Below are 27,954 nucleotides of genomic sequence, written 5' to 3'. Positions count from 1 at the left end.
CTGTTAGTAGAGTGGGGGAATTTTTATCTGTACCTGCTATTTTCACTTTGCCTTTTGGCTGTTTGAGTTAAAACTAACAAACTAAAAAAGTGAGCGAGTGAACTTAAAAAAGCAAAAGACAGGGTAAGGTAACACTGTACTGCTCCATGCACAGACAACTTTATTTATTTATAAAATTTACCAAATGCTGTACACACACTTTATACAAAATAACAGTAATTGAAGTTTGTAAGTTGATAGCCCTTCTCTGTAGTGGGATGTTCACTCCTACTAGAGCAACTTCATGTCTCAGTTCAAGCGTCCTCCTCGAGTTGCAGGCTACACAGCCAGCTCCTCACTCTCTCCTTGATCCCATTCCATCAGCAGCTCCGAGGACACCTCTGTAAACAGATGATCCCATTCCCAGCTCACATCATCCTGCAGAGCAAAAGAGAGACAGAAGAAAAGAAGAATTAGAGAGGCAGAGCGAGACATACCAAGAAAGTGAGTACGGGGAATAGAGAGTGGTGGGGGGGAGCAGAGGGTGTTAATGTACACATCATAAATCTTGATTACCTGAGAGACAGACAGCAACCTCCCCTGGTGCTCAAGAAACAGCTGGACAGGCCTTTCGTTGGGAGCTCGCAAGCTATATTTACTAAAAATTCACTCACCTCCCTCACCTCCTGCTCGGGTGCTAAAACCTTGGTGAGTAGCTTCAAGTCGATCTCTCCATCCTGAGGAAACAGTGCAGTAAAATTCACTTAGCTTGCACAAACAGAGGTGATGAGAGTTGCCACCTTGAAGAGAAGGCGCAGGAGAACATTGAAGGTATTTTTAAAAAAATAAGGTGTCTTTGACTCACTAAGGTTTGGAATGCAGAATAATTCTTCAGATCATTGTCCAGATCTCTGTAGGTCATTACTCGGTTCACCTGAACACTAACAGAGTGACAGGAAGTCAGGCTTCTGATGCACTTATACTGTAAACAAACTTGTATTTCGGTGAAAACAGCATGTCACAGAGAAAATCCTGCTTTCAGAATACACGCAAAGCAAGACTGCAAAGTGGCTTAGATGAGCTTGAAGTTTTCACACACTTAAGCTCTAAGATTTCAAGCAAAGGCCAGAGAGAGCAGGAGATGGTTGCCAAGTGTTAAACACTTTAAATTGAAACCCAGCTGCTTATCTGTGGGTTGGAATTAAGTGGGGGGGCTCTCAAAGTGGCCGGGGCCTAGCAGTGCATGCCAGTCCTACTTACTGCACATTACACGCTACATTGCCCTCGCAATGAGTTCAATGTGGATATTATCTCGCACAGAGAGCAAGCCCCAGCCTAATAACCTCCACCGCTGTCATAGCCTTGCAACATATTCGACACATGTCGACGTGTCTCTCACTGCCCTGTAAATCAAAGGGCCCGGTTAGTAAGGACCCTGGCAAGAGAGTTGCATAAATCACACCCAACTGTTATTTCTCCATTTCAGCCTGATATAGCAAAGGCACTCTGCAACAGCATCAATGGAGGACAGTTAACATGAAAGACACTAGAATAGTCTACTGAGCCACTGCTCTGTGCATGGACAGAGGTTTAAGATCATAGAGTTGGGGCTCTGTAAGCCACACCCTGTGTGTGTGTGTGTGTGTGTGTGTGTGTGTGTGTGTGTGTGTGTGTGTGTGTGTGTGTGTGTGTGTGTGTGTGTGTGTGTGTGTCCAAAGTGATTAAGTGGTTTGAAAGTGTTTACAGTTTAAGGAATTAACTACCATGGTGGAGCTGCAATTTGCATGGTGAGATCTTCTTCTTGCACTTCATCCAGATCAGGAATCGTTGGGATGTCTAAATACACACAATAAAAAAAGCAGAGTCCATCTGATACATTTGTAGAAGTGGCACATTTAAGAACATCAAATAATCATCAAACGACCATTTAGTATTCTTACCAATGCAAACACATTGTTTAAATTACTGTAAATTCCCTGTGGACGGCTGCTAGAAGGTTACCTGCCTGTAAGCGGCACTTCCTCCCCTCCCTCTTGTGTGCTACATCCACATAAGAGCTGCCCTGTCACAATAGCCATGCGGCCATGAATATTCAGAAGGCAAGGCAGCAGCTCATCCTGCTGTGAGAGGGGTGCTGGTCAGGGGCTCCCCAGAAAGCACCCCCTGCTACCTTAGCATTTGGGCCCTGTCAGTGCCGCCCACCCCCAGGACCTGCAGTGGCCGGTAGGCCGACCTCCATGTCCACTCTGCCACTCCGACTGGAGCGGTATCCAGCCATGTGCACGAGTATTTGCTTGCGGGCCCATCTGTGTGGGGTCGGAAGTCACAGTGCGGCTTGGCAGGGGCTGCGGTGCCAGGAGCCGCCAGCCCGCTGCTCAAACAGTGGGAACCCGCTTTAATTGGCAAAACGCAACAGGACAGAGGATGGCTTCACTCCCAAGAAGGAGAGGGCAAACTTTCACAGCATTTTTCAGATGGACATATCAAGGCAGGGAAATAAGAGAGGGATGGAGAGTAGTCTGGATAGCTGGACATAAGCAGTAAAGAGACAGAAAAGTCTCTCCAACGATTTTATAGTGAGTAAGTTGCCGCTTGTTGACAGAAAAGGTGCCTGTACAGATAACAAACAATATATATTTCAAAAAAAATAAAAAGTACAGTAGAGGCTTTACAGGTGTCCCAGCTTTGGGTGTGATGTGTCTTTCCTGAAAAGTATTTTTCTGGTGTGGCAGCAAAGTGCACATCCTTATTAGCTCTAGAGCAGAGTGTGGACAGTGACAGAGAAAGAAAGTGGGGGAGTGGAAGCGAGGGAAAAGAGACCTGACAGATAGCGAGAGAAAAAGAGAGAGCTGGACTGCATGAAGAGGGTTGTCAGTAATCTCTAACCACAGTACTGCACCCTGAGGGGAAAGTCAATAGAGGAGCTAAATAGAGGTGAGGAGATGGAAGTCTGCATCTGATGTGAGGAAATATCTTGGCATCTATGTCACCATTCCTTCAAAATAGCCCCTAAAAAAAAAGAATTCAAGCAAACATAAATTTAGATGTAAGAAGGAGAAAAATATTTTGATTCTGAACATTCTGAGATGGATAAATCCTAAAAAAAAAAAAGAGTAGACCGGTCAAAACCTTACCCCCCAAGTTTTGCTGAAGCCCAAAAGCCTCACACTCTGCCGATAACTTATTTCTTTCTCTTTTTTTAATTAAACCAAATTAAAAATGCCATGCTCGTTTAGCCGCTGACAAGATTCATCTGTGTTTCTGATATCCAAATAAATGCGGGCGCAGGTATTTCATATTCATGAGGCCCCGGTGACACTTTGTCCTCTCATTTACAAAGCACAGCGTTCAGCAGAATCCGTCCCCCCTGGACCCCCAATCAAATTTAATGGTCTTAGTGCAATGACATCAAAAAGCTTTGCCATCCAGCTCTGCAAACAGCTTCCTGTGTTGTCTATCTGTCCACACACACACTCTCTTTCTTTCCATTTCAGCGAGTAACGCACTAATAACACACTCCGTGAGAGTTCGACGTGAAGCACGGAAGCATATGCTGTCTATGTGCAAACTCTATTATTAAGAGAAAAAAAAGCAACAACATTTTTTAAAACGAGCTTCAAATCCAACCTATTACTAGAGGTCAAGTGGCCCATAAAAGCAGCTGCAAACAAGCCAATGTTTTCTTCCAACGCAAAGGGCAACTCCATCAGGACGAGCATATTTCCCTCAGCATGGCACGCATTATCCATGCTGGCTTCCTTCACTCAGCTGGACATGTATCAAGGTGGCTTTTGTCTGGCAGCGAGAGGCCACGCGTATTCTTATTACACGGCCGCGTCCGGCTTCCTCGCTGAAGCATGTAAATATCAAAAGGGGATAATTTGCTGTGAATGTAGACATACTCCCGGCAGCACATGCCAGTCAGCGACTCTGGCAAACAGGCCGTGTCCTCGCCTTACTTCGGACCCCTATAATCTACGCAGGGGTCCAGTCGAATGATTACCCAGCCAGAGAATCCATTTGAAAGGCTTACGGGACAGCAACAGTCAACACGTCACAGTTTAAGTGGGAGACGGTGAGACATGAAATAGATGAGTGTCTTTGCGACACTGGTGCTATTTTATGTGACCAGCAGGAGGCTGTGGGGGCAGCTGATAGGGAGAAGGGAGCAGGGGACTGGGGCTAGCCTGGCCTTCTCTCCCTCTGTCTCTCTCTGTGCTTGTAGCCAGTGGACATAAGGGATAAGGGTAGGGGACATAATCAAGATCGGAGGGGCTATCTCACTAACCCTCAGCACTGTAATTTCCAATACCCCTGCCTCCAGCTCTGTATTAAGAGGTCTCCCTTCACAGAGTAATAATCTTTCCAGCGGCATTAACTGCAAGAGAACCAAACCTCTGGACCCTTCAATCAACTGTCCATTTTAGCCAGTGTGCCAACAATATCGAGTACAATCGTGTGTGTACAAACAATATAGAAGTACATTAATTACATGTATATAAAAAACAGTTTCTGAAATTGAAATTCAATAGTTATTATTGCCCTGTAACATCATTTGTATTTTGGAATAGATTTCTACTTTTTAAATTAAGCAAATAAAACACATCAGAAAAATACAACTGAGTGGAATTACCAAGAGTTATTAATAAATAATACAGTTTAAAATCTCTGCATGTCATTGTGACAACATTGGTACTCTTTAAACTCAGCAGATTCATGAACAAAGAATTAAACATGAATTCTCGTCATCTTCTCAAAAGTCACTCTACAGCGTACTAGGTATTTTTTTCATCTTCTTCTTATTAATCGTAGTAGTATTCTTATTTTATTTCCTAATAAAATGACAATATGGCTGTTTTAACAGAAAAGGTTTTCAATTTGTTCATGTGCACGTCTCTCAGCATGCATGCCAACTAATATTAACTTAGCCTATTTAACCCTGTTCCATTACTGCTTTGCACTGCAAAATGTTGCATTTATCTTCAGCAGCACCTTGCTGAAAATTCCTCCCTCAGTCCAAACATTGTTTGTGGTGCACACGAGCCCTCAGGTCACTTAGTCAATGCAGCAGTGTTACCACTGGATCTGTATTCAACAGCACCAGTCTGACACTTTGTGTCCATGTGTGTGCATTTTGTGATTAACTGTGTTGTTCTGGCTGATGGCTGGACAACCTCAACTCTCCATCAAATGAGCATATTCCCTCATCACGTTAATCAAAAGGACCGCGCTCATACTTTCAGTGGTCAAAGTCAGCGTTCTAACACACAAATCCATGCTATATTCAGGGAGAAATATGGTTTGAGCACCAGTGAAAAGCAATGATCTGACCGCCTGCTTATCTGCTCTACTTTCTGAGGATGAATGTGCCGGTGAGGCACTGGAGGGCTCCACTTTGCCCGTAAGGAGGCACAGAGAGTGAGGATTGCAAGGGTGCTCTTACCTCCTTCATCATCTGATCCCTGGGGAGTTTGTGGTCGCAGACGGCGGCTGTAGAAACAGGAAGTATGAGAGCATGAATTATTTAATGCTTTCAAACCCTATCTTAACAGTCATCATAGGGAGTGAGTGAGTGAGTTGGCTCCTAGACTTTTCTTTGATGATGGGCCTGTTTTTGTTCTTTCTTATGATAGGTAGGGTGCTTGTTCAGTTTCCTACAGTCTGAGTCAGACTTTAGAATAACAGCCTCTGACAAAGCTGCTATGAGACACACAGTTGTGCTGTCTGGGTTAACACAGCCTGACTGTCCTAGACAAGATCACCTCTAAGAATTAAAAAAAAAAAACCCAGCTGGAGGCACAGTCTGAATAAGTATTGTTAAGACAATACAATTGTGACAGAAGCAGAACCTAAGGGATTTTTCGGCAGAGTAACATCATCACTTTCACACAAAGCCTCTGTCTCACTATAGCCATCCAGGCACCAAGCTCCAGCTGCAATGATGAGTCAAACATACAGGACTATGTCCTCTACCTGCCTCTTCTCATGTGGATGCCTATTCTGGTCACACAATTGTGTGAGGGTGGGTGGAAGGGACTAGAATAACAGGGAAACAGCAGTAAAAGTGACGGCAACTCAGTCATGCTGGATTTTAATCATATTAAGTGATTGTTCTTGGAAAGGCGAGGATTAGTTACGACCAAGGACAACTGGGGAAGTAGAGTGCCATTTCCACTTTACTGCGAAAAGAACAAAAATTTAAACTGGCCTATTTTTATACAAAAAGTGCTGACAGTTATGAAAGTCATCTGACAGCTGAAAGAATAAAATATTGTTCCTACTTACTCTTCGAGGTCCTCAGCTGCAGGTCTTCTCGAAGATCTGTACGTCACCAGAGAAAAATAATTTTCACACAAATTTAATAACACACACATATTAAATTGTATTTCTTTCAAACTAACAGTAGGCATATCTTTTTCATCCGTGTTAGTGGAGTAGACAGTAGTTGTCTTCTGTTTTCTCAGCCTATAATACCAGTTTAACAGCCTCAGCAACTATTTACAGACTTCTCTCCATTTATTTTCCCTCAGTATGAAAAGATGCACGCTGGCATACCAAAAATGCAGCATTATTAATATGCAAAGCATATAATCACACAAATGCAGGAATAAAACAAAACATTGTAAGTTATGTGTATTTTTTAAAGCATACCCAAAAATTTTTTTCCAATATCATTTTTAATCTTCCTTCATAGAGCTAAATACATTTGTTGGTTCTCCTGGTTGAGTAGTGACCCCTAGTGGTTTTAAAGGTGATTCAATCAGCCTTTTACTTCTTTTTTCTTTTAATTCTTTAGCATGTCCAAAACTCAAGAGCACAAGCAGCTATTATGTGCAGATCGATACAAAGCTCATACTTAAATCCATAAATAAATCCTTTTGTATTTTTATCAAGAACAAGTATTAAGAGGTTCTTATAAAAATAAATCTGTCCCAACATTGGGACAATAACGACAATGGCAACAAATAAGAACATTTATTCATAGCTTGTTTTTCAAAGGTGATATCTTATCATCTTTTTTCACCATGAGGATTTCATTTCCTGTTGATCTGCCTGAGGTTAATTTATTTTTTTGGCAGGAGGGGGTGTTGGTATTAAAGGATGTTTTTCCTGGTTGAAGTTATGGGTCTAAGTTCATAGGATGATGTGGTATGATTTTTTTTAATCACAGATCACAAAACCTGCGAATCCAAAGTGAAGCTTTAACAACGTAATGAAATTGACTGGACTATAAGTCCTATATCTTATATTATATTGTTATGAGTAGCGTTAATAATATTTTTTTCCAGTAAGAAAAATTATCTTAAACACTTCATCTTGCCAGTTCTCTGCTCATTTACTGCTTTGTCCATCTTTTGCACACTATCTGCGGCCAAACCAGCCGATCTGAAGCCAGCAGAGTCCAATCAGGAGAGCGAGAGAGGAGCTGAGGGAGCCTACCTGCCTGCCCTTGGATGGTGTCCTGTCTGCGGGGCGGGGGTGGCGACACTTAAGACACATTACAGGCCCCTTGATTAAGACTCATGTAAGGCAAAGCGATAGACATGGTAAAACTGTCTGGAAAAAGTTGTTAGGGATAAAATATATTGTGACAACCTGGTTTCAAAGGTTCATCAATAAACTGACAGATCATTTAGTGTCAATTAGAAGTGATAGATCGACAAATCCTGGGATTTCTGCGCTGGGATTAGTGGGAGGAGGGCGGTGGTGATTGAGCATGAGGGGTGACATTGAAGGGAAAAGTCCTTGCTGGTTCCAGGGGGGACCATTACTTACTTTGTTTCAGAGAGGATCAATGCACGTGCAAACCCCTTTTACACCTCCTGTATTTCAATCACTTTGAGACCGGGAATCAAGCGGGGGTTACGCAAAAGCGGAGAAGCGACACGCTGACCTTCTGCGAGAAAGGAAAGATCTATTGAGTTTGCCGTTCTCCCTGCTTGCACTAACGGTGCAGCAAACTACGCAAATAAATACAATTGACTCAGCCTGTTCACTTCAATGCATCTCCTGTGCTCCCACTTCCACTGACCGAGCAAAAGAAGCACAATGGCAGTTGGAAGAACAAACTGTTCTACAGTGTATTAAAACATCTCATATTGAGTCAGTGAAGGAGAATATTGCGATTTAGATGTGTTAGTCTGAGACGAAGCCTTTTGGCAAACACCTTCCATCTGTTCAACATATTTCATGAATTCTCCATGTTGTGATCCTTGTGTAAAGAGCAGACTGCAGTGGTAAGGGGTGATTAAGTGGCTTGAACCCCCATGATGAAGTGGCTAGCTGACTAACAGTGCCCTCCTGTGGCTGATGCATTAACCATGTCAATTACCGCCTTGCTCACAGATGAAGACGAATGGAGAGTTGCCTGCTCAGACAGGCTCCCTCTAACCTTGTTGATTCACAGCCCGAGTGCCAAATATGCACTGATAAATAAGCTCATTCAACAGCATGAGAGTTCATTAATAACACATAAAACAAGACCACGGCTTGGAGTCCCAGCTTAGTTTCATTATAGTCGCAAGAGATGGAGGGGGCGAACGTGAAAATACGTACTTGGCAGAACCAGATCCAGAGCTGTCCTCTGCCCAGCCGCCCTGTCGCCGGGCTGGTTTAGGAGGAGGGCCCTGGAAGGAGGAAGAACTTCAATAACAGCTTCACTGAATATCTACTCACCCACACTCACGATAAGTAAATACATATGAAAGCATTCAAACTCCTATGAGGCTTTAGTCTCGGAAAATATAGCACAGAAGCGGCATGTTTTCATTAGATGTTGGGGTAAACTTGATCAGAATCAGTGGCCTCATGTTAAACACACATTTCATAAATAGGTATTCCAAAATTGAAGCATTCATCCACAAATTGTTAAGAAAAAAAAAGAAAAAAGAAACTGTCTTGTTAAGGTATGCTGATCGAACCACCTGTGGAGTAAACAACATTCCTGATCTGCTGAGCAAAGGATCGTCTACTGCAGCGGTCCCCAACCTTTTTTGCGCCACGGACCGGTTTATGTCCAACAATATTTTCATGGACCGGCCATTAAGGTGTCGCGGATAAATACAACAAAATAAATCCAGAACCGGTACCAAAAAAGAAGATTTATACATAACACACGGAAAAAGACCCAGGGAAACGGAGTTAACAATAAAAACAATAAAAAAAAATTTAAAAAAAACGCTAAAAGGCGAAACCATGAATTTCACACCCAAGGCCCGGTACCAAACGACTCACGGACCGATACCGTTCATGGCCCAGGGTTGGGGACCGCTTGTCTACTGCATGTGCGCTAAATAGTTTAGTTTATTATAGTTTTCAGCAGTAACCATTTGAAGCATTAGAACGTATAGAGCAGAGTGTGGGAATTAAGTCTGACCCTAAAACTGAGCCAGAGGGGAAAAAAATGACCTCCCACTCTGTCTACTTCTTTGATTCTGAAAATAGTAAACGGAGTAAGAATCTTGATCCTGAGACCGGGACCCTGAGGCCAGCGTTTGAATGAATAAATTCCTCAGCGCGCACAAGGGTGGGCACTAGACAAATGAATTAGGGAAAAAGAGGGACAACATTTCTCATTACTAAATTGGGTCTGCAGAGGACAAAGTGTTCGTGAAGAATTTCTTTCATTTATGATGAAAGAGGAAATAATCTTTCATGGCTGGTTCCTTTACTGAAGCCATTTATAAATTTGAATGTCACCATTAAGCAGGGCAGAGGGAGGGGGAGCCCACTCTGCTCCACTGTATATTACCATTAATCGAGAGAGCTGAGGCTGAACGAGCTCCCTCAACTTTGTGCAATTAGTAACTGTCTCTTTAATAGGAACAAAAAAGGGATTACAATTATGGAGGCTTTTTTAGAGCAGCATTTAAACATTTTTTTCACATGATGTGAAATCTCTTTGATGTTTCATATGTGGCATTTCAACAATGGAGAATTTTCATAAGGGATGAGATAATAAGGTCAAGTGCATCCTGTGTGCAATAAATGTATCCTGTGGCAGTTATTTCACTCAACAAAAATGGGGAGGACCAAAATAGTCCTGAGAAACAAAACAAAAACTGCGAGCATCCAATTCCTCATGACCAAATATGAAGCTCACAACTGTAGTAAAATAGTTATGGCTATTACGCCAATTAGCTTAGGCCTTAAGGTTTCTAATTTGGGATTCTATGACGGTCTCTAGGGCGAGGAACTTGTAGTGACCGAACTCTATGAGCCCATAAAAGCAATGAGTCTTTGTTTAAAAGGATGTCGGGAATGCGACCAATCAGTTGGGTATTTCGGGCAGAAGAGAACGGGTTTGATAAACGAAGACTGCAAAAACGCCACCCAGTCGCACGACACTCTGGAAAAATGTACTGCATGTGCACAGCAGGTCAGAGAGGGCGCGAGAATACCGGTTCATACATTAGGAAAGTTGGCCTAATTTGGGAAGATTAGCCTAAAGCAAGGGCATTGCTGGAATATTTGCTCTGGGAATGCTGGCTGGTTTACAGTTTGCCAATCCAGGAGATGTGACTGATCCTATAAATGCCAACGACAGTGAAGTGATTTGTTGTATTTCAACTGTCACTTATGATCTGATTTCTTATGATTACATGCAACATGATTCAAGGGCAACAAGAAGCAAACTTTACAATGAAAACTGTGCCATGACTTGAAGTGATTTGTGTAAAAAAGGCACTTGTAGAAAGAGAGGATTTATCAGTTGCTGGTGATACTAAATAAGCCAACTGAAGACAACTACAATGTTTTGTGACTCACAAGGTTAAAAGGATTTAGAGTTTATATGAAGTAACACTTCAAACCCTTAATGCAACACATAAGAGCCAACATATACAGGCCAACAAATAAAGAGCAGCTATTCTGAGTGTTTCGGAGCACTTTAAAACCTGCTAAAGTAGAAAAACAGCAACTCAAACATCTCATCACCTGCATTATGCACTCCAATCAAACTTTATACCATGTGTGTCAAGCTGGCTCTTCGAGGTGAGCTGTAATTTGAGTCCTATCAAATCTAATCAGATGAACTGAAGTAAAACACTTCATGATAAAAGAAATGTAAGATAACCGGAAATGGTATAAAGTTGATAAGCTGAGCATTAGGACTAGAAGCCATGCAAAGTCATCGCTTAATTTATGCTACCTACCTCATCATCATCCTGTAATTCATGTATGAGACAAGACCAAAATGCATATTTATGACCTTGTAAATGAATGTTATAACACGCAGAGGTTTATTATCACATGATTGCATACCTCTCCTGCTGAAGCAGAGGTGGAGGACTTCCTTATGTGACGAGTCTCTTCAAACGATGACTGGTGTGCCGCAGGGCGAGCTCTTCGTCCAGACTTGGCAACCTGGGAAATGTGTGTAATTTCAACATGTAAAACCACTGTATGTGACAGACATTAGCACAGTTATTTGGGGTTTATAAAATAATTTGTGGTTTTAATTTGCTTTAACTGTCACATTAAATGTTTTCTGAAAATGGGATGGGAATCAAGAACGGGTTCCAGTTAAAAGGAGGTTCCAAACGGTCTAATTCTCTGGAAACTTCTGCATCCAACCTTATCAATTCCTGGCATGTTTTCTTTTTTCCAACAGCTGCACATTGCTAAACAATGACGTCAAATTCATGGAAGTGGAGCTTTTGCACACCTGAGTCATTTGTTTTCCACTCATGCACACATGTACAGATTTTAAAGATTTGAAATGATGTCAAAAATCTGAAATAGCTGTTTGCTTTTTTTTCTCCACAATAACTTCAGAATATTTTACGAAGCCATGAAAACTTTTACCTCCATACTATGAAAACGTCCGGTGGGTCAGTGGTGTAGTGTTTTCAACATTCCCCTAACATCCTGGGAAAACCCATATGGAAAAGAAATAGTAAAAACTTACATGATTTACTCATGAAAGTGGCCACTTTCTCATTACTTTCATATATTGTTTTAGGAAGTATCCAAAACATACAAGTTTCATTATATAATTCTTCAAGGGATCTTATATCTGTTTTCACTCTTGTATGCTTTTCATACAAGTTTCACACAAGACGGATACAAACTTTATAAGATCTATATATATCTTTTCCATATGGGAAAACACAACCCAGCCTCAGACAGTCATAAGATAAGGATAAATTGGAGGGTTGTGTCAGAAAGGAACGTTTTTGTAAACTCTGTGCCATATCCCATATCGTTAGCTTCATAGCATAAGTGCCTAAGTCATTGACTTAGTCAAATGACTTAGGCAATTATGCTATGAAGCTAACGATATGTGGATCCATTTGCTGTAGTACCTACTGGGAATAACCGAGCAGCTAGAAGTACTACACCACTGTGAACATTTTACAGGTCCTAGGAGCAAGAAAGCAGCAGAAGGTCAAAATTTGGTGCTTTTTGAGTTGGTTTATTCAGCCCTCATCACTTCTTAAGTACAAGAGATGCACAAGAAATTGTCTGGAATAAAAGAAAATAAAGGTACAGTGAGTAATTTTTTGAGGTTACAGAAAAAAGACAATGTAGTACTATAAATATACACTGAATAGTGTTTATCTGTGTCTTCCAACAAATTGATGTGTTTTCATAAACTAAAATAATTAGGTTTTTGGAAGTTCCCACATTGCCCCGCCATCTTGAATAAAGTGGCCGAGATGGACATCGTACTTCTGCCTAATTGCTTTTTATGTATGTTGCAGAAGACTGGCCAAAATGAAAACACCATATAAGACACTTTTAATTTAAAGATCAAAAATAGATGTTTCAAATTATATGTGGCCATTTAACACTTTCACATGTAGATTTTTCATATCTTTCTCATTATGTCCTTCCCTGCCATCAGTGCAGTCTCTTCTCCCTTATTTCCCCTTCTTCCTCCTCACCTCAATCCTGATCCTCTAACACATGAAAACATGCTAATTTATTCCTAATATTGTCGCAATTACTTACTATCAGAAGATTAGACATGGGACCCTCCCATCTCCAGACAAGTGACAGTAGAAAACTGTTTTCTATTGTCATTGCTCCAGACAGCTGACAACAAGCCGGCTAAACAACAACAACAGCTGGATATAAGCTAACATTATGCCAGCTAATGTTAGGCTCAAGTGTCCTTAAACAAATCACACCTTCCTTCTTGACAGCAGATTATGTACCAATTTGCAATCTACTAATATCTCATGGTGAGATTTTAAAACACTGTACCTTTAAGCAGTTTTAAAAACAGCGCCCACTCCAAATATTACAATCTGAAACCAAAATGTTATTTTGGTTCAGCATGACATTTTCTACAACTTTGAGGATCAATATCTTTCCACAGATCATTGTTCAAATAGCAAAACTGTATCAAAGTAATGTCTATGATGTAAAGTAACAGAAACAAAGATACATTTTTACCTACATTCTGATACCAGGCTCATCTTCTAGCCATGATTCTTTCGGTTTCAACATAATCACTTCTTACCACTCCCATTTAATCTGTTCAAGGAATTAAAACCATGACAATACTGAGTGAAAGACAACTATGAATGGGTGTGGTTTGCATAGCCGCAAAACAAAAACAAGATTTTGGTTTTAGATTGTGAAACTTGGAGTGGGTACAAGTGATGTGGCTGCAGTTTTTAAAACTGTTTTTCAGCCATGAAAATCGTAAGTGCCTAGCTTCAGTATATGTAACAGAGTATGATGGCACAAACTGCCAGAAAAAAATTAGGAAATAAAAAAGCGTCAAATCTCAACCCACCCCTTTTTTACTTCAAGGACCTGTAACTTGGAAAACATTTATAGCATATAGGCAGAATTTTGTATGGCTTCAATATATAAGCTAAATATAATATAAACTAAAGTTATTAAAACAAAACATCTGATTCTGAGGGGTTCAGGTGGGAGGCACCCATTTTCCATGGAGTGACCCGTGAAGCTTACATGTTGGAGGAATAAAAAAAGTAGATTCACAAAGAATATCACCTATATGATTAATTAAAAAAAATTGGATTTACTATCAATAAAAACGTATCAATATTTACATTAGTCCAAAGACACATAGTATAATTCAAATGAAACATTGTCTTTTTGTCAACTAAAAGTGGTTGGTCTTATTTCAGATTTGAAGTCATGTTTTCTGTGTAGTTTATAGAAATGTGAACGTGTGTGAACCACAAGCACCAACAAAAAGATATGAGTGTATCCCCGAAACATTATCAGGACAGCAGGCATTCTTGCCTTTTATGGAGAAAACCGGTAGCAGTGGGAACACAGTATGCATGCTCCCTGTACGTTTTCTGAGGGAGTAATGCCAGACACAGAACCAGGTCAGAGTTTACACGGAGCTACCAAAACACTGAGCTATGCTTGTGGGGGAAATTTCAGCTAGCATCATCTGTGGCTAACCCCGAAGTTAAAGTTAGCTGAATACGCAGACAAACCTTCCCGCTGCCAGTGCTCAAAAACAGTGAATGATGATGATTCTGAGCAGGTAACTGACAGGTTAAACTGGCATATCATTTACTGACTGGCTATTACTGATGCTCGCATTAGCGAAACAGAAAGCTAATTAGCTAACTAGCATCGCTGCACCGTCATACAGTGCCCACAACTCAGCTCAGAATGAATGCTACTTTCCTCCCATTACCTTGCTATGTGCATTTTAATGATATAAGACCCTACTTACATTTCTTGCCGTTCCACCATCTTCTTGTTGGAAATTATCGTCCATTTTTTTCCTCCTACCAGCTAGTTCACCTTCTTCCTGGATACCACCAGGCGTCACACAGCAACGCTCTCCATGGTAACGCAAATCAGGAGGAAAGTGCCTTTGGACCGCCCCAAATATCGTTAGTAAGTAAACAAACAAACAAACAAACAAATAGATGCGTGTATTGATATTGATAGGGAATCTGCTATAATGCCCCTACTGCTCGTTTGTATGTGAGAACGTATATAAAGTAATGATAACAATGTTTCCTTGTACTACTGGAGCTCCCCAGACATTACTGTTGAATAAATAAGACGCCTACTCCGAATATATGCCCCATTTTTCTCTCTGATTTAATGGTGAGTCAACAGATAATTATGGTGTGTCCAAAAAATAAAAAATAATTGTAAAAAAAATCCTTGGATAATTACGTCCGGAAATACAAACAAACAAGCAAATATATATATATTTAAAACTCATAATATGAATTCATTTTTAAGAGTAAAAATTACATCACTAAAGAAAAACAGGAGGTATTGTTGTCGCTTTTTATTTTTATATTTATTTTGTTTGTTTCTTTGTTTTGTTGTTATTTTTTTCTAAATGGATAAAGTGATACTCTTGTCCTCAGTGCAAAATATCTCATTTGAGGACGCAGGCAAAAAATAAAGATGAAATCAAATTGTACCTTCAATTCCCCGCGTGGTCCGCGAGATGTCGCTGTCTCCTTTCATTATGATACTGGGGAGGCGCTGAACGGTAGCAGCCTGCAGAGGACCGCAGCTCCCTTGCGCACCCTCAGAAGTTCTGCATGTTAACTCTGAACTTTACTTCATTGGCACTTTATTTTGCCCACGATTAAAAATATTAAGCACGTAAACCTCCTCAGGTTTAGATTTTTGAACTGCTGTGAGCGCGCGTGGGGCACAACAGAACGTGACTTAATTTCAGCCACATCCATAAAATGCTGCTATTCACTTGACAAATGAATGCAACCCTTCTCTCTTGCGAAATCTCATTGCCCAATATTACGCTGCGTATGATTCAAACACTGTTTGGCAGCATGAAATTCAAAGTCTTATTTATCTTACTACGGAGTGGGACTGAGCACATTGTCCGCACTCGGTCTATAGCTCGCGGCCCCTCCCTCAGAAACGTCACCGATGGTGGGTATAAAGTATGAGTGAGCGTGGAAAGCGTCTTTAGTGTGTTTGAGGTTGGACTGCAAGAAGACAACAAAGACGCACTGACTCCATATATATATTTGCACAAGTGGATGGAAAGACCCCAAATGCAATGGAGCAACTAAACGGCGGTGGAGAGATCGGGTCCCTGTAAACTACAAAGAAAGGAGAGGGGAAGAGGTGCCTGAATGAGACAAGGGGGAATGAAGAGTGTAATTAAGAGTTTTGTTGAAGAGTCGAGACCTTTTTGCACAATTGCGCGGATTCGCTCCCATGGAAATGCGCATTTGGCAAAGATGACATAGCACTCGAGAAAATGGGATTCCTCCAGGAACAGTACTCACTCGCGACTTCAATGAAAAGATAAAAAGGGATATTTTTTTCTTCTCCTTCTTCTAATATTACTTGACAAGGCTTCGGCTGTGAGCGAACGCAGATTAAAATATGAATCTGGGCAAAGCACTTGTGTTTTTCCTCCTCTCAAACTGTGTGACAGTGACTTTCTTGCTATCCACTTGCACCACAGTGGACATCAAACACATAAAGAAAAAGAGAGTGGAGGCCGTCCGGGGACAGATTCTCAGTAAACTCCGAATGACCAGTCCGCCTCAAACAACAGGTCCAAGTCAAGTACCGTTTCAGGTTCTGGCACTTTATAACAGCACCAAGGAGCTCATTGAGGAGCTGGGGAGAGACCGGCAGCAGAGTTGCGGACAGGATAACACGGAGACAGAGTACTACGCCAAAGAGATTTACAAGTTCAACATGATCAATGGGCCACAAGAAAACAGTGAGTGTACTGTTTTGGGGTTATGAATGTTCCAATTTTTCCTTTATAAGCCAATAAAGTAGAAACTCCTCCTGTTCTAGGTGTAGATGCATAATTGTGGTTTATTTTGAACTTTAAAGAAGAGTTGATGACCACACGCAATCCCAAATCATTCCAGTTACTTGCGCAAACGCTTTTTATCTTTGTCACGATGTCCAACCTAATTATTACGCGAGGTTACAAGGGGGGGGGGGGGGTGAAAGACAAATATTTTTTTCCGGTTGGTGTGAAAGTCCATTCTTCTCTGTGCGGCTTTTTACGCGCAGACGCTCCGTGGCGTCGCGCAGAGGAAAGGGCAAAGTAAACAGTCTAATTGGAATGAGCACAACTCCTCATGCATACCTCACACCAAATCCATGGGAACCCCAGCCTTAGTCTGACACATTCCTAAGCGAGGAAAATTCTCAGGCTGTTAAATCTGCTATTTATTGCCAACTCCAATACCTCATTTCCATTTTTCTGGCCGTGAGATCCCCAATATTTTTTCTTCCACTGTCACTCACTTCTATTTCCCCCCCATTATTTCCTTCAAGTAGCTCCGCGTTATGATCTAATTCCCTCGTTCATCCATATTGGTATTTCCTGTATAAACTATGGCCCATTGATTGTTCCAGAAATCAGAAGCAGAAGCCCGCTGAGCTGCAGATTCTCCAGAGAAAGCCTAAGTGGAGCAATTGGATTGGTGCCCACTCACGGTCAGAGGCCGGTTAGCGCACGGTGTAGTGATTCTGAAATCAACAGGTGTTTGTGCAATGCTGTGACGCTGAGCAGAACCTCTGCCGGTTCCAGCAGAAGCCCTGAATCAAATCCATTTCACAGGTCCCACAAAGTGCTTCTGACATTCAAAATACACAGCTCCGGGTTTATCCACTGGTCAGAGGTAGTCAGAGCTCCCAAAACAAACAGAGGTCTAAGGAGTGGGATCAGTGATGGCCAGGTGCCCAGGACACATCACTGGTCTCACACCGTGGGCCATAATGTAGGTGATAATACAAGACATGAACACACTGGCAGCACTTTCTTCCCAAACAGCTTACTAGAGTCACAGATTGTTTAAATTAACAGAAGGTGCCACATGCATTAATTAGCAGTCTTCTCTTCCTTTCCATTATGTAATTTTAAGGAGAGCTGGGCATGTTGCAGTATGCAGAAACATAATGTCTGTCACCTTGGTATTTCTGCTGTGTAGTTCATTTTCATTCCTGCTGAATCTAATGAGTTTTGCATTCGCTGCTTTTTGGAAGGTGGGAGTGTTTAGGGAAAAAAGTCAAGTTTGGCTTTTTTCGTGCTTAGTTAGGAAGTTAAACAGAAACCTTTCACACACTCTTTAATGCGACGCTTGCACCCAGACTGCTTTGCTAGACACGACTGCGAATGCAATGCGATGCAATTCAAAGCTTTGGCCATTTATGAGCAGATGAAACAAAACTGAGTGAGAACAGGAATTTGGAGCTTCCTTTCCTTTTCTTTTTCCTGGTGCATCACAAAGCCGGTGGGGATAGTACTGCTGAGGAAATTAGATAAAGACATATTTGAACTGAGGGGCGACCTGCAACACAATAACAGTTTAAGAGTCTGCTGACTGGCCTTGACTAGCTCATTGGAGCCTGCAGCCTCAGTGAAATTTCAAGCCAATCACTGCCTCAGTGTTGGGTCAGTAGAGAAAAAATGAGGACCAACTCTGAGGACAGCAGAGTGTCTGATATATGGGATAGTAGAAAGATGATGTCACCTGTACAAACAGAGACAGAGGTCTTTGGTCTGCTTCCAAAGAAACAGCATGGCTCCATCAAACTCCCACGCCTTTACCATTTTTGCTTCCTCATCTTCAATCCAGTAGGAGGAGAGTGGGGGGGGGGGGGGGGGGGGGTCGTCACTCATTGCATTGTTTCCTCCACACTGCCATAGCTGATATCTGCAGTCCGATGTAGGAATGGACTTATTTCTGATGAAAAGCAACGTTTGAATTTGGTACATTAAACCCTCGGCTAACTGGGGAGGGGAAATCAAACTTTTCCATTAGAGCATGATGCAAATTCACATCCCAGATGCAGCAATTTCAGGAAAATAATAAGAGAACTCCAGCTAATGCAATTTCTGTTCTGCTTTATGAGATCTAGACACCACAGCAGCTGGCTAGCACCTGCTGACTTGTGCTTTCTGTTTCCTTTGTTTACATCCACAAAGCTGTGGAGAGACTGACATCACAAGTATTCTTTGGGCAAAAGAGCAAAGAGAGGTGATTCCTTTGAGCTTCGTTCCGGGAGATTCCGTGTCATGGAGAGAATCCCAGACACCGGAGGCTGAACGCGTGTCAGGAGCTGAGGTGTGGTCGATAGCGTCTGGGCGAGGCAGCAGCAACTATTCAAATGTCTGTCTTCGGGCATTTTGGACAACTTTACTCCCTAATCCATCCTTTGAAACCCATATGTTCAAATTAATTGGGTGATAATGCGAGAATGGAGTCAGGCGGGCATCATTTTGTTATCCAGGTTTTTTTAAAAGTGTGACTATAAATATACTTTTGCAGATGTGTTAATGATAGCCTCTCCCAATAAAACTCAAAATAAGCATGCTCTGACCTTAGAGCAGTGTGCTATTTTACAGCGTTTTTAGAAATAACATGAGAAGTTGTTTTAATTACTTATACAGTGTTTAAAATATAGAGTGTTGCTTTGTTTGGCATGGAAAACTATACACCTTGATTTTTTTTACTAGTAGAAATTAAACTCTGGAGAAGCTTATTGACATAACCTGTGCCGTGTCAAACAGTTAATACATTAAGCTTGTGTCAGCATCCTGATACTCAGCCTTAAACTCTATCATCTAAAAATGGACGGGGGAGTCGGGAGTGGTGGTCAAATCAATTTGTGACTGTATCTCACTTTAATTATACAAGCAATCCCCTTCCACTCACCAACATGGAACAAATTACCTTTCAGACCCTTGGCAAAAATAAGCCATAATGTGAAATCCACCTAAAACCATTGCAATGGGAAAAATGAGGTCATCCAAAAAGGAAACCAAAGACTTGATTAGAATTTCAAATCTCCCCTCGAAGTGGGGCTTTCCACCTTCAGTGGGGGAGACGGAGCAGTGAGTGAGTGAGGGGAGGAAAAGGGCTACTGAGGTTTCCTCCTTATAGATTGTGTGGAAACGCTGGACAGATATCTGGCTGGGGACAAATGCTGAAAGGTCAAACTATAAATAGGGAAAGCTGAAATAAAATCAAAAAGAAAAAAAAACTTTGTGGAAATATCAGATAATGACTGGGAGGACACTGAAATAGGATTATGGGTCAAATGAAGTACAGATACTCGGAGATGTGCAAGTTCCTTTTGCATGACACAGAAAACGGCCTCACTTCTGAGTTTCCATTTGTCCCAAATCTGCTCGAGGTGCAAATCAGATAAAGGTGCAGTGCCCCTTTCAACCATCAGCAAATCCGAGGCTTTGGTAATAAAGCTTAAGCTTGAAGTAATAAATTAGCCATGGCTTGGCTGTAAGTGACTGTTTCCACTTGGCTCATAAAAAGTTTGCTATGCGCTTGTTTTGCTCAACAGTGCATATGCTGGGCCTGTTAAAATAATAAACTGCTCTATGGTATTATGGTATAAAAAGGAGAAAGGCTTCAATGCAGCAGGAAGTTTTTTCAGATGGGATCGCGGTGTGGCCATTCATTGGGCCGATTGTGCTAAAGGTCAGTGTTCAGTCATAAACACACACATGCACCATGTTACAGTGTCCAGTGAGTTATTGCTTCTCCCTGGTGTGGTGGAGTCTCTCTCTCTCCTCGGTGCCTGCTCAGGTGCTGTTCTCCTCCAGCACGTGAGCCCGCATGTTCCCAGCTAAACCTCTGAGTTCCAGGGAATACTTGGCTTCTGGCTGAGCCCTCGGAGCACCTGTTGGGTTCAAGTGCTGGTGGGAGGAGGAGCACGCTGCTGTCCCACTGTAGCCTGCTCCACTAACACATGGGACATTTGGTTTTCATTTCATGACTTCAACTTGTTGCTAACTCGGACCGCACAAAGCATAAGCAGATGGTTTGCGGTAATGGCTCCCTTGATAGACTAGAAATTGTTTTTTTTTCTTTTAAAAAAATAGAACTTTTGCTTTTATCTTTAAACTATTCAAATTTGTAGAAAGGGAATCCTCGGCAAAAGGTTTATCAATTATCGGCTCAATAAACATGTCCACCCCTGTGAGGATGTCACTGTGAAAATGTGCTTTTCACAGTGAAGTAGGAGCTTAAGGGAATACAGAAAAAAACCAAAAACAAATCAGATCTTTTATGTCATTCTTTCCATTTTACCTGCAGATGACCTCCCCAACTGCCCCAGGGGCATCACCCCCAAGATATTCCGCTTCAATGTGTCGATCATGGAGAAGAACGCCACCAACTTATTCCGGGCTGAGTTTCGAGCCCTGCGGATCCCCAACCCCAGCGCCAGGAGAAACGAGCAGAGGATTGAGCTCTACCAGGTGTGTGAACTGGCCGTTCATTTCCACTATTAGCAGAGTCCAGAGGTGGGGTGGGGTGAAGAGGGGGAGAGCTGAATTTCTCTCAGAAGGCCTGTGTGGGTCAGTGAGAAAGATGAAAACATTTATATTAGGGTGTCCGGCTCCCTCAACCTCTCTTTTCAAGTGCTGATCATTATTCCGTGTGGTTAAAATCAAATGGATTCTACATCAGGACAGATTTAAGAGCTTGTGCAGCCGTCTTTAAGAAACCCTAGATTACCATTCGGCAGTTTCTTCTTTCACAGCTGTCAATCAAAGCAGCTGTCCATCCATGTAGGATTAAGCACGGAGTATATATATATAAATCTCTGTGATCTTAAGCATTTTAGAAGCGTGTTAATGCATACATCTGGTATAGGCTCGTGTGGGGTGGCAGGAATAGATTTTTTTCTTTTTCTGTTTCCTCATTAATCTCCCATGAGAGACTAGAAGTAATGATCAGGTTCCAACATTTCCTGCCAGGGAGACAAGCGTCTCCGGACTGCATACCGCCTCTGAGGCAAGGCTCTGGCCAGTGCTGAATACAGACTGTCAGGGCTTCAGATTGTTTCCAGGAGCCTAGGAGGAGATAGAGGCAGGGTCGCCCACTGGGGGGAGTAAATGGAGCCACTCACTCGCCCCCACATTTTTTAGACTGGAACTGACTGGCAGAGGGCTGACGCTGGCAGCCCTGCCGCCCCTCGTTCCCACAGGAAGACAGATTAGATGCTGACATTGTTCAGAAACCTGGTTATCCATAGCACCGCTCATACCCACCACCCAAACACATTTCTCCCTACAGATAAACACCTTTGTTCAAATACATGCTGGTGCAGATACAAACTATATTTTCCGCTGTCAGTCTTTGCCCAGTGGGAGCGTCGACATTCTAACAGAGCGGCAGCTTTAAATGCCCTCAGAGATACTTTCTGACACTGTGTGTGAAGGATAAGTCAAAGTTTAAACGGCTGACTCGAAGGACGGCCAGGTTCCCACTGGCAAGAGGGTAAGACACAGGCATTAACTTGCAAAATGGGGATATCAACACACGGAGTCACTTTTTCCATGAAGAGTAGACATTTGGCCCAAAGGCATCCTGGAGAGTCTGGCTCAGACAGACAGTCTCGATTCTGTGCGCGCATGTGTGTGTAAAAATAAAAAGAGTTTATGCAGCTGGGTCACATTTTCATCTTTCCTCGCAGATCCTCCAGAAAGATGACCCCAAAGCCAAACAGCGCTACATTGGGGGCAAGAACGTCCTGACCAAGGGAACGCCTGAGTGGGTCTCCTTTGATGTTACGGAGACGGTGAGAGAGTGGCTGATGAATCGACGTGAGTGGGACACCACATTTTCCTCGCATCACACCTTATTACATGTCCTGCCAAATAATAACCGGCTCGTGTGAAACAAAGGAGAACGGCCTCAGGGCTGAAAATGTCTGCTCCTTACTTCTCTCTGCTCTTGTTCCTCTCCCCCCACCCTCAGGGACCAATCTCGGCCTGGAGATCAGTGTGCATTGCCCCTGCCACACCTTCAGGCCTAATGGCGATATAATTGAGAATGCCCATGAGGTACTAGAGGTCAAGTTCAAAGGTGAGATTGCATTTGATACCCAACTTGTGATGGATTTCACAGAGTTATGAACGTTGTGCTTTTAACAAGGCTTTAAACTGTGATCAGGTAAATAAATCAAGAAGAGTGTTTTCAGGTAAAATTAGGAAAACAAGTGAAGAACTAAATGAGGAGAACGAGGCTTCTCTCTTCTCTCCACAATGAATATGAAGCAGTGTAACTTAACGTCGCAAGCACTATGACTGGAAGCAAGAAAAATACACAATCGTTCTCCTCGGCTGTCTAACTGAAAACCTTCCACTGCAACACTTTCACTGTTGTTGCTTTCATTCACTGTGAAATCAGAAATCTAACAAATAGCTCCAGGAATTCAGTCTCAGACTCGGCCTCTTTCTATAGGTTTCCGAGACTCGTGTGTTGTCCCAACTCCCTGGCCCAGACTGTGGTCTCTGAGTCTGTGTTTGGTCAGGATTTTTCTCTGCTTTTGATCTTTCAGTCTCTTGAGATGTTGTATTAATGATTACGAGCCAGATAGCGCTTCAGTTTGTTTGGCTTTTGTTTGATTTGTCGAGCGTTGAAGATAGGCATCTATTTTCTGTTGAAAAATTCCATTTATTCTCATTAGTGCTGCAGAGGCACAGGTGGTTTTTCGGATGATTTACATTAGGGGGTCTCAGGACTAGCTGATTCAGTGGTGGTGCTCTTTTATGTCTTTTTGCTCATTAGTTATCAGCGGATCTTGACACACGCTTGTCTCTACAGGGAGTGCAGAATTATTAGGCAAGTAGTATTTTTGAGGAATAATGTTATTATTGAACAACAACCATGTTCTCAATGAACCCAAAAAACTCATTAATATCAAAGCTGAATGTTTGTGGAAGTAGTTTTTAGTTTGTTTTTAGTTTTAGCTATTTTAGGGGGATATCTGTGTGTGCAGGTGACTATTACTGTGCATAATTATTAGGCAACTTAACAAAAAACAAATATATACCCATTTCAATGATTTATTTTTACCAGTGAAACCAATATAACATCTCCACATTCACAAATATACATTTCTGACATTCAAAAACAAAACAAAAACAAATCAGCGACCAATATAGCCACCTTTCTTTGCAAGGACACTCAAAAGCCTGCCATCCATGGATTCTGTCAGTGTTTTGATCTGTTCACCATCAACATTGCGTGCAGCAGCAACCACAGCCTCCCAGACACTGTTCAGAGAGGTGTACTGTTTTCCCTCCTTGTAAATCTCACATTTGATGATGGACCACAGGTTCTCAATGGGGTTCAGATCAGGTGAACAAGGAGGCCATGTCATTAGTTTTTCTTCTTTTATACCCTTTCTTGCCAGCCACGCTGTGGAGTACTTGGACGCGTGTGATGGAGCATTGTCCTGCATGAAAATCATGTTTTTCTTGAAGGATGCAGACTTCTTCCTGTACCACTGCTTGAAGAAGGTGTCTTCCAGAAACTGGCAGTAGGACTGGGAGTTGAGCTTGACTCCATCCTCAACCCGAAAAGGCCCCACAAGCTCATCTTTGATGATACCAGCCCAAACCAGTACTCCACCTCCACCTTGCTGGCGTCTGAGTGGGACTGGAGCTCTCTGCCCTTTACCAATCCAGCCACGGGCCCATCCATCTGGCCCATCAAGACTCACTCTCATGTCATCAGTCCATAAAACCTTAGAAAACCCAGTCTTGAGATATTTCTTGGCCCAGTCTTGACGTTTCAGCTTGTGTGTCTTGTTCAGTGGTGGTCGTCTTTCAGCCTTTCTTACCTTGGCCATGTCTCTGAGTATTGCACACCTTGTGCTTTTGGGCACTCCAGTGATGTTGCAGCTCTGAAATATGGCCAAACTGGTGGCAAGTGGCATCTTGGCAGCTGCACGCTTGACTTTTCTCAGTTCATGGGCAGTTATTTTGCGTCTTGGTTTTTCCACACGCTTCTTGCGACCCTGTTGACTATTTTGAATGAAACGCTCGATTGTTCGATGATCACGCTTCAGAAGCTTTGCAATTTTGAGACTGCTGCAACCCTCTGCAAGATATCTCACTATTTTTGACTTTTCTGAGCCTGTCAAGTCCTTCTTTTGACCCATTTTGCCAAAGGAAAGGACGTTGCCTAATAATTATGCACACCTGATATAGGGTGTTGATGTCATTAGACCACACCCCTTCTCATTACAGAGATGCACATCACCTAATATGCTTAATTGGTAGTAGGCTTTCGAGCCTATACAGCTTGGAGTAAGACAACATGCATGAAGAGGATGATGTGGACAAAATACTCATTTGCCTAATAATTCAGCACTCCCTGTATTAATGTTGAATAACAGCTATAAATCTTTTGCTCTGTTTGCTGATGCTGTGTCGAGTTGGCAGAGAGATACTTGTACAAAAGGAGGTAGACTGGAAATTTCTGGATTTTTGGCCTACATTTCAAAAAGAAATCTTTTGTTTTAGTGCATTTACTGCCTCAATTAAAGTTGCCTGAAGCACTGATGAGGAGTCCTCGTGTGCTCTACAAAAATGTTTCTCATGGTGAATTAGGATGCATTTGTCATAAAATATCACTCACAATACTTTTATTATTATGCAACCGGTCTATAAAAGTACTTTCCAGTCCAGTCATCAACATGTTCCTCTAGCAGCAAAACTCACTGAGGTCTTTTTGTTAAGATAATGGGTTTCCTTTCTAAGAGGAAGAGAGAGAGGCACAGAGCATGGGAATACAATCGATCTGGTATCTCACTTAGCGCTGGGGCCCCCAGGCCCTTGGTCCTGGGAACGCTCTTGACTGGCTTGGCCACAAGGAATGTGCTGCCACGGCGCTCAGACGTTTGGCCCCAAATTAAAGAGGGCCGTACATATCCACCAGCAGCATCTCTCCTGAGATATCCACTGCTTTAGCTATCAGGGATAGAGTGGATGAGCAGACACTGGCCCAGGGGGAGAATGGAGGGGAAGAAAGGAAGTTAGAGGGACCAGTGTGAAATCCAGGAAGGGAAGAAAAGTGAGACAGAAGTGAATGAAGTTGGGCCTGGAGAGTATTCATATGTAAGAGTTACAACTGATTATGCTGACTGAAACTAAATCTTACTTTCACTAACATCAGCTGTTGAAGAGTCTTTAAAAAAAATGTGTAGTTTTTTTCCCCTTGATATCTTTAAAAAAACCCTCCTCCTGCAGGGATGGAAGCAGAGTATGACGAGCAGAGCCGTGTGAAAAGCCAAAAGGAGCAGCTGTACCCCCACCTCATCCTCATGATGCTCCCTCCCCACAGGCTGGATGCCCAGGCTTCCTCCCGAAGGCGCAAGCGGGCACTTGACACCAATTACTGCTTCAAGTAAGCCTCATTCGCTCCCCCTGGAAAATGTAATGCACTACTTAGACTATTGCTCATCATCTTAAAATAAATTCTCCCAAAACCGTTTCTCTCTGGCTGCACCTGCGCTGACAATTTAAGACATTTGCCTACTGGGCTAATATTCCAGGGACACTTGAATAAAGCACCCGCATCCAATTAAAATATCAGCTGTCACGTTTCAAAAAACATGACAGGGAAGACGTGTAAATAAGCGCAGAACACACAAAGAATACATGCAATAAACTTGTTAATCACCCAGATGAGCATGGCGGAGGTACTAGATTATACAAGTCAGGATCTGTCTCAGTACTAGCAAACACTACCGCCTCTTACACACCGTCTCCTCAACTCTGGATTTCCTATGACAGGCAGTACCAAAGACACCTGGGCTGACTCCAAGAGGGAAAAAAAAGGGCACACCTAAGACTGGAATTTCTGAACTTGAGTCTCATCTCTGACTGAGGCCACGGGGCGGAAAATGTATACTTAAATTTGCGTGTTATCCTCCAAATCAAGAGGGTAATCATTGTCTCCCCCTTTCATTTCTGCAGCAATTACGAGGAGAACTGCTGCGTGCGACAACTATATATTAATTTCCGTGAGGATCTGGGATGGAGGTGGATACACCAGCCCGAAGGGTACTATGCCAACTTCTGCTCTGGTCCCTGTCCTTACCTACGCAGTGCAGACACCACCCACAGCTCGGTGAGAAAAAGTGCCACTTCTCGAATCCGTTTTGGTGTTTGGAAATGTGCTTGCCAACCCTCATCTCTTTTGTCATCTTCCTTTCACAGCTGCTGAGCCTGTACAACACCTTGAACCCCGAAGCGTCCGCCTCTCCCTGCTGTGTTCCTCAGGACTTGGAGCCCCTAACCATCCTCTACTACGTGGGTCGCTCCCCGAAAGTCGAGCAGCTTTCAAACATGGTCGTCAAGTCCTGCAAGTGCAGCTAAACTTCAAGGTCTTCGAGGGAGGGAAGGGGGGGGGGGGGTGCCCTGTGAGAAGCAAGGCATGGGATTTGATCACTCCCAGCACTGCCCGAAGCGGGTATGAGGAATTAAAGCGGGCAATGTACAGTTTGGCCTCCATGAGTACCTCTTTCCCATGCTTTAGCTTTGCCCAAGCTCTTAAAAAACAAACGAAAAAAGAGATGGAGTCCACTACAGCTATACTTAGAAGACCTGTCATACACCACTTCACCAACAGCGCTCTCAAACCCATCAGACCTCTTGGTAGTTAATTACTTTTTGACATCAGTGTTTCTCATATTTTTTTGTTTTTCCAGCATTTTGTACCTCATGTCCACGACTATTGGTAATCAAAGGCCATTTTCAGTGAAAGAGAAACAGAACAATAAATGACTGATCCATTCTCAAGGATGCATTAAAAAGAGAGAGAGGGAGAGACAGAGAAGGACTCAGAATGCAGACTAAACTCAGCATACGCCAAAAGAGAGCAAACACATCACACGGGACACATTCAAAAAGTCCGAGCTGGAAACTGACGCTGTGCGCGCCGCGGCTCCCTACACTGTTTGTTTAGGATTAAATGCTGTCGATTAAAAATGATCTAAATGAAAAGACAACATGCTGGAAACCGATCGTTATTTCAAAGTAGTATTTCCATGGTTATGTTTACCTCTATAATGCAACAGGACTGGTGATTCCAGGGATTGTTTTGTTTTTAAATGAAGCCTTTTCTGTTGTATGAGATGATGTAATGTCACTAAGTGAACTTTAATAGATCACAAACTGTAAATGTTTTTCTTATTACTCTTGGAAACACTTTTTTTTTTTAATTAAAAATGTTGGACAGTTCG

The 27,954-nt window shown here is 42.4% G+C and overlaps 2 protein-coding genes across 5 annotated transcripts; one reads left to right on the top strand and one right to left on the bottom strand.

The window, feature by feature from the left end:
• Positions 1–124: 124 nt before the first annotated feature.
• On the bottom strand, positions 125–14,910 carry ift43 (intraflagellar transport 43 homolog (Chlamydomonas)). Of its 4 annotated transcripts, none has more exons than XM_085258129.1 (9): positions 14,654–14,910; positions 11,242–11,343; positions 8,536–8,606; positions 6,265–6,300; positions 5,423–5,469; positions 1,743–1,815; positions 845–920; positions 556–716; positions 125–417 (listed from the first exon to the last, which is right to left on the bottom strand). In XM_085258129.1, the coding sequence occupies exons 1-9, from the start codon at positions 14,696–14,698 to the stop codon at positions 408–410; spliced, it is 621 nt and encodes a 206-aa protein (XP_085114255.1). In that variant the 5' UTR covers positions 14,699–14,910; the 3' UTR covers positions 125–407. The 4 variants fall into 4 exon arrangements, with proteins under 4 accessions (XP_085114255.1, XP_085114257.1, XP_085114258.1 ...); XM_085258131.1 differs by having other exon boundaries at positions 654–716; positions 14,654–14,806; XM_085258132.1 differs by lacking the exon at positions 14,654–14,910 and adding an exon at positions 11,785–11,825.
• A 955-nt stretch (positions 14,911–15,865) lies between these two features.
• Positions 15,866–27,952, top strand: tgfb3 (transforming growth factor, beta 3). Its single transcript, XM_085258126.1, has 7 exons — positions 15,866–16,651; positions 21,009–21,172; positions 22,393–22,522; positions 22,677–22,784; positions 25,958–26,114; positions 26,687–26,840; positions 26,930–27,952. Exons 1-7 carry the CDS (start codon positions 16,306–16,308, stop codon positions 27,086–27,088), a joined length of 1,218 nt encoding a protein of 405 aa, XP_085114252.1. The 5' UTR covers positions 15,866–16,305; the 3' UTR covers positions 27,089–27,952.
• The last annotated feature ends 2 nt before the right edge of the window (positions 27,953–27,954 follow it).

The sequence above is a fragment of the Mchenga conophoros genome, linkage group LG19 (assembly GCF_057382185.1).
Source record: "Mchenga conophoros isolate Kocher_MC1m ecotype Shallow Benthic linkage group LG19, M_conophoros_male_GT1.1, whole genome shotgun sequence".
Classification (NCBI taxonomy): domain Eukaryota; kingdom Metazoa; phylum Chordata; class Actinopteri; order Cichliformes; family Cichlidae; genus Mchenga; species Mchenga conophoros.
Note: the sequence above shows the minus strand (reverse complement) of the source record. Positions and strands in the feature narration are given on the sequence as shown.

What these genes read in the sequence shown, in the direction of transcription:
- tgfb3 (XM_085258126.1), top strand. Translation starts at nt 16,306, where the DNA reads ATGAATCTGGGCAAAGCACTTGTGTTTTTCCTCCTCTCAAACTGTGTG. An exon ending in CAATGGGCCACAAGAAAACA is followed by an intron (nt 16,652 to 21,008) that starts GTGAGTGTACTG and finishes TTTTACCTGCAG; the next exon opens with ATGACCTCCCCAACTGCCCC. An exon ending in ACTAGAGGTCAAGTTCAAAG is followed by an intron (nt 22,785 to 25,957) that starts GTGAGATTGCAT and finishes CTCCTCCTGCAG; the next exon opens with GGATGGAAGCAGAGTATGAC.
- ift43 (XM_085258129.1), bottom strand. Translation starts at nt 14,698, where the DNA reads ATGGACGATAATTTCCAACAAGAAGATGGTGGAACGGCAAGAAAT. An exon ending in GCAGCTGAGGACCTCGAAGA is followed by an intron (nt 5,470 to 6,264) that starts GTAAGTAGGAAC and finishes CTGTTTCTACAG; the next exon opens with CCGCCGTCTGCGACCACAAA. An exon ending in GGGATCAGATGATGAAGGAG is followed by an intron (nt 1,816 to 5,422) that starts GTAAGAGCACCC and finishes GTGTGTATTTAG; the next exon opens with ACATCCCAACGATTCCTGAT.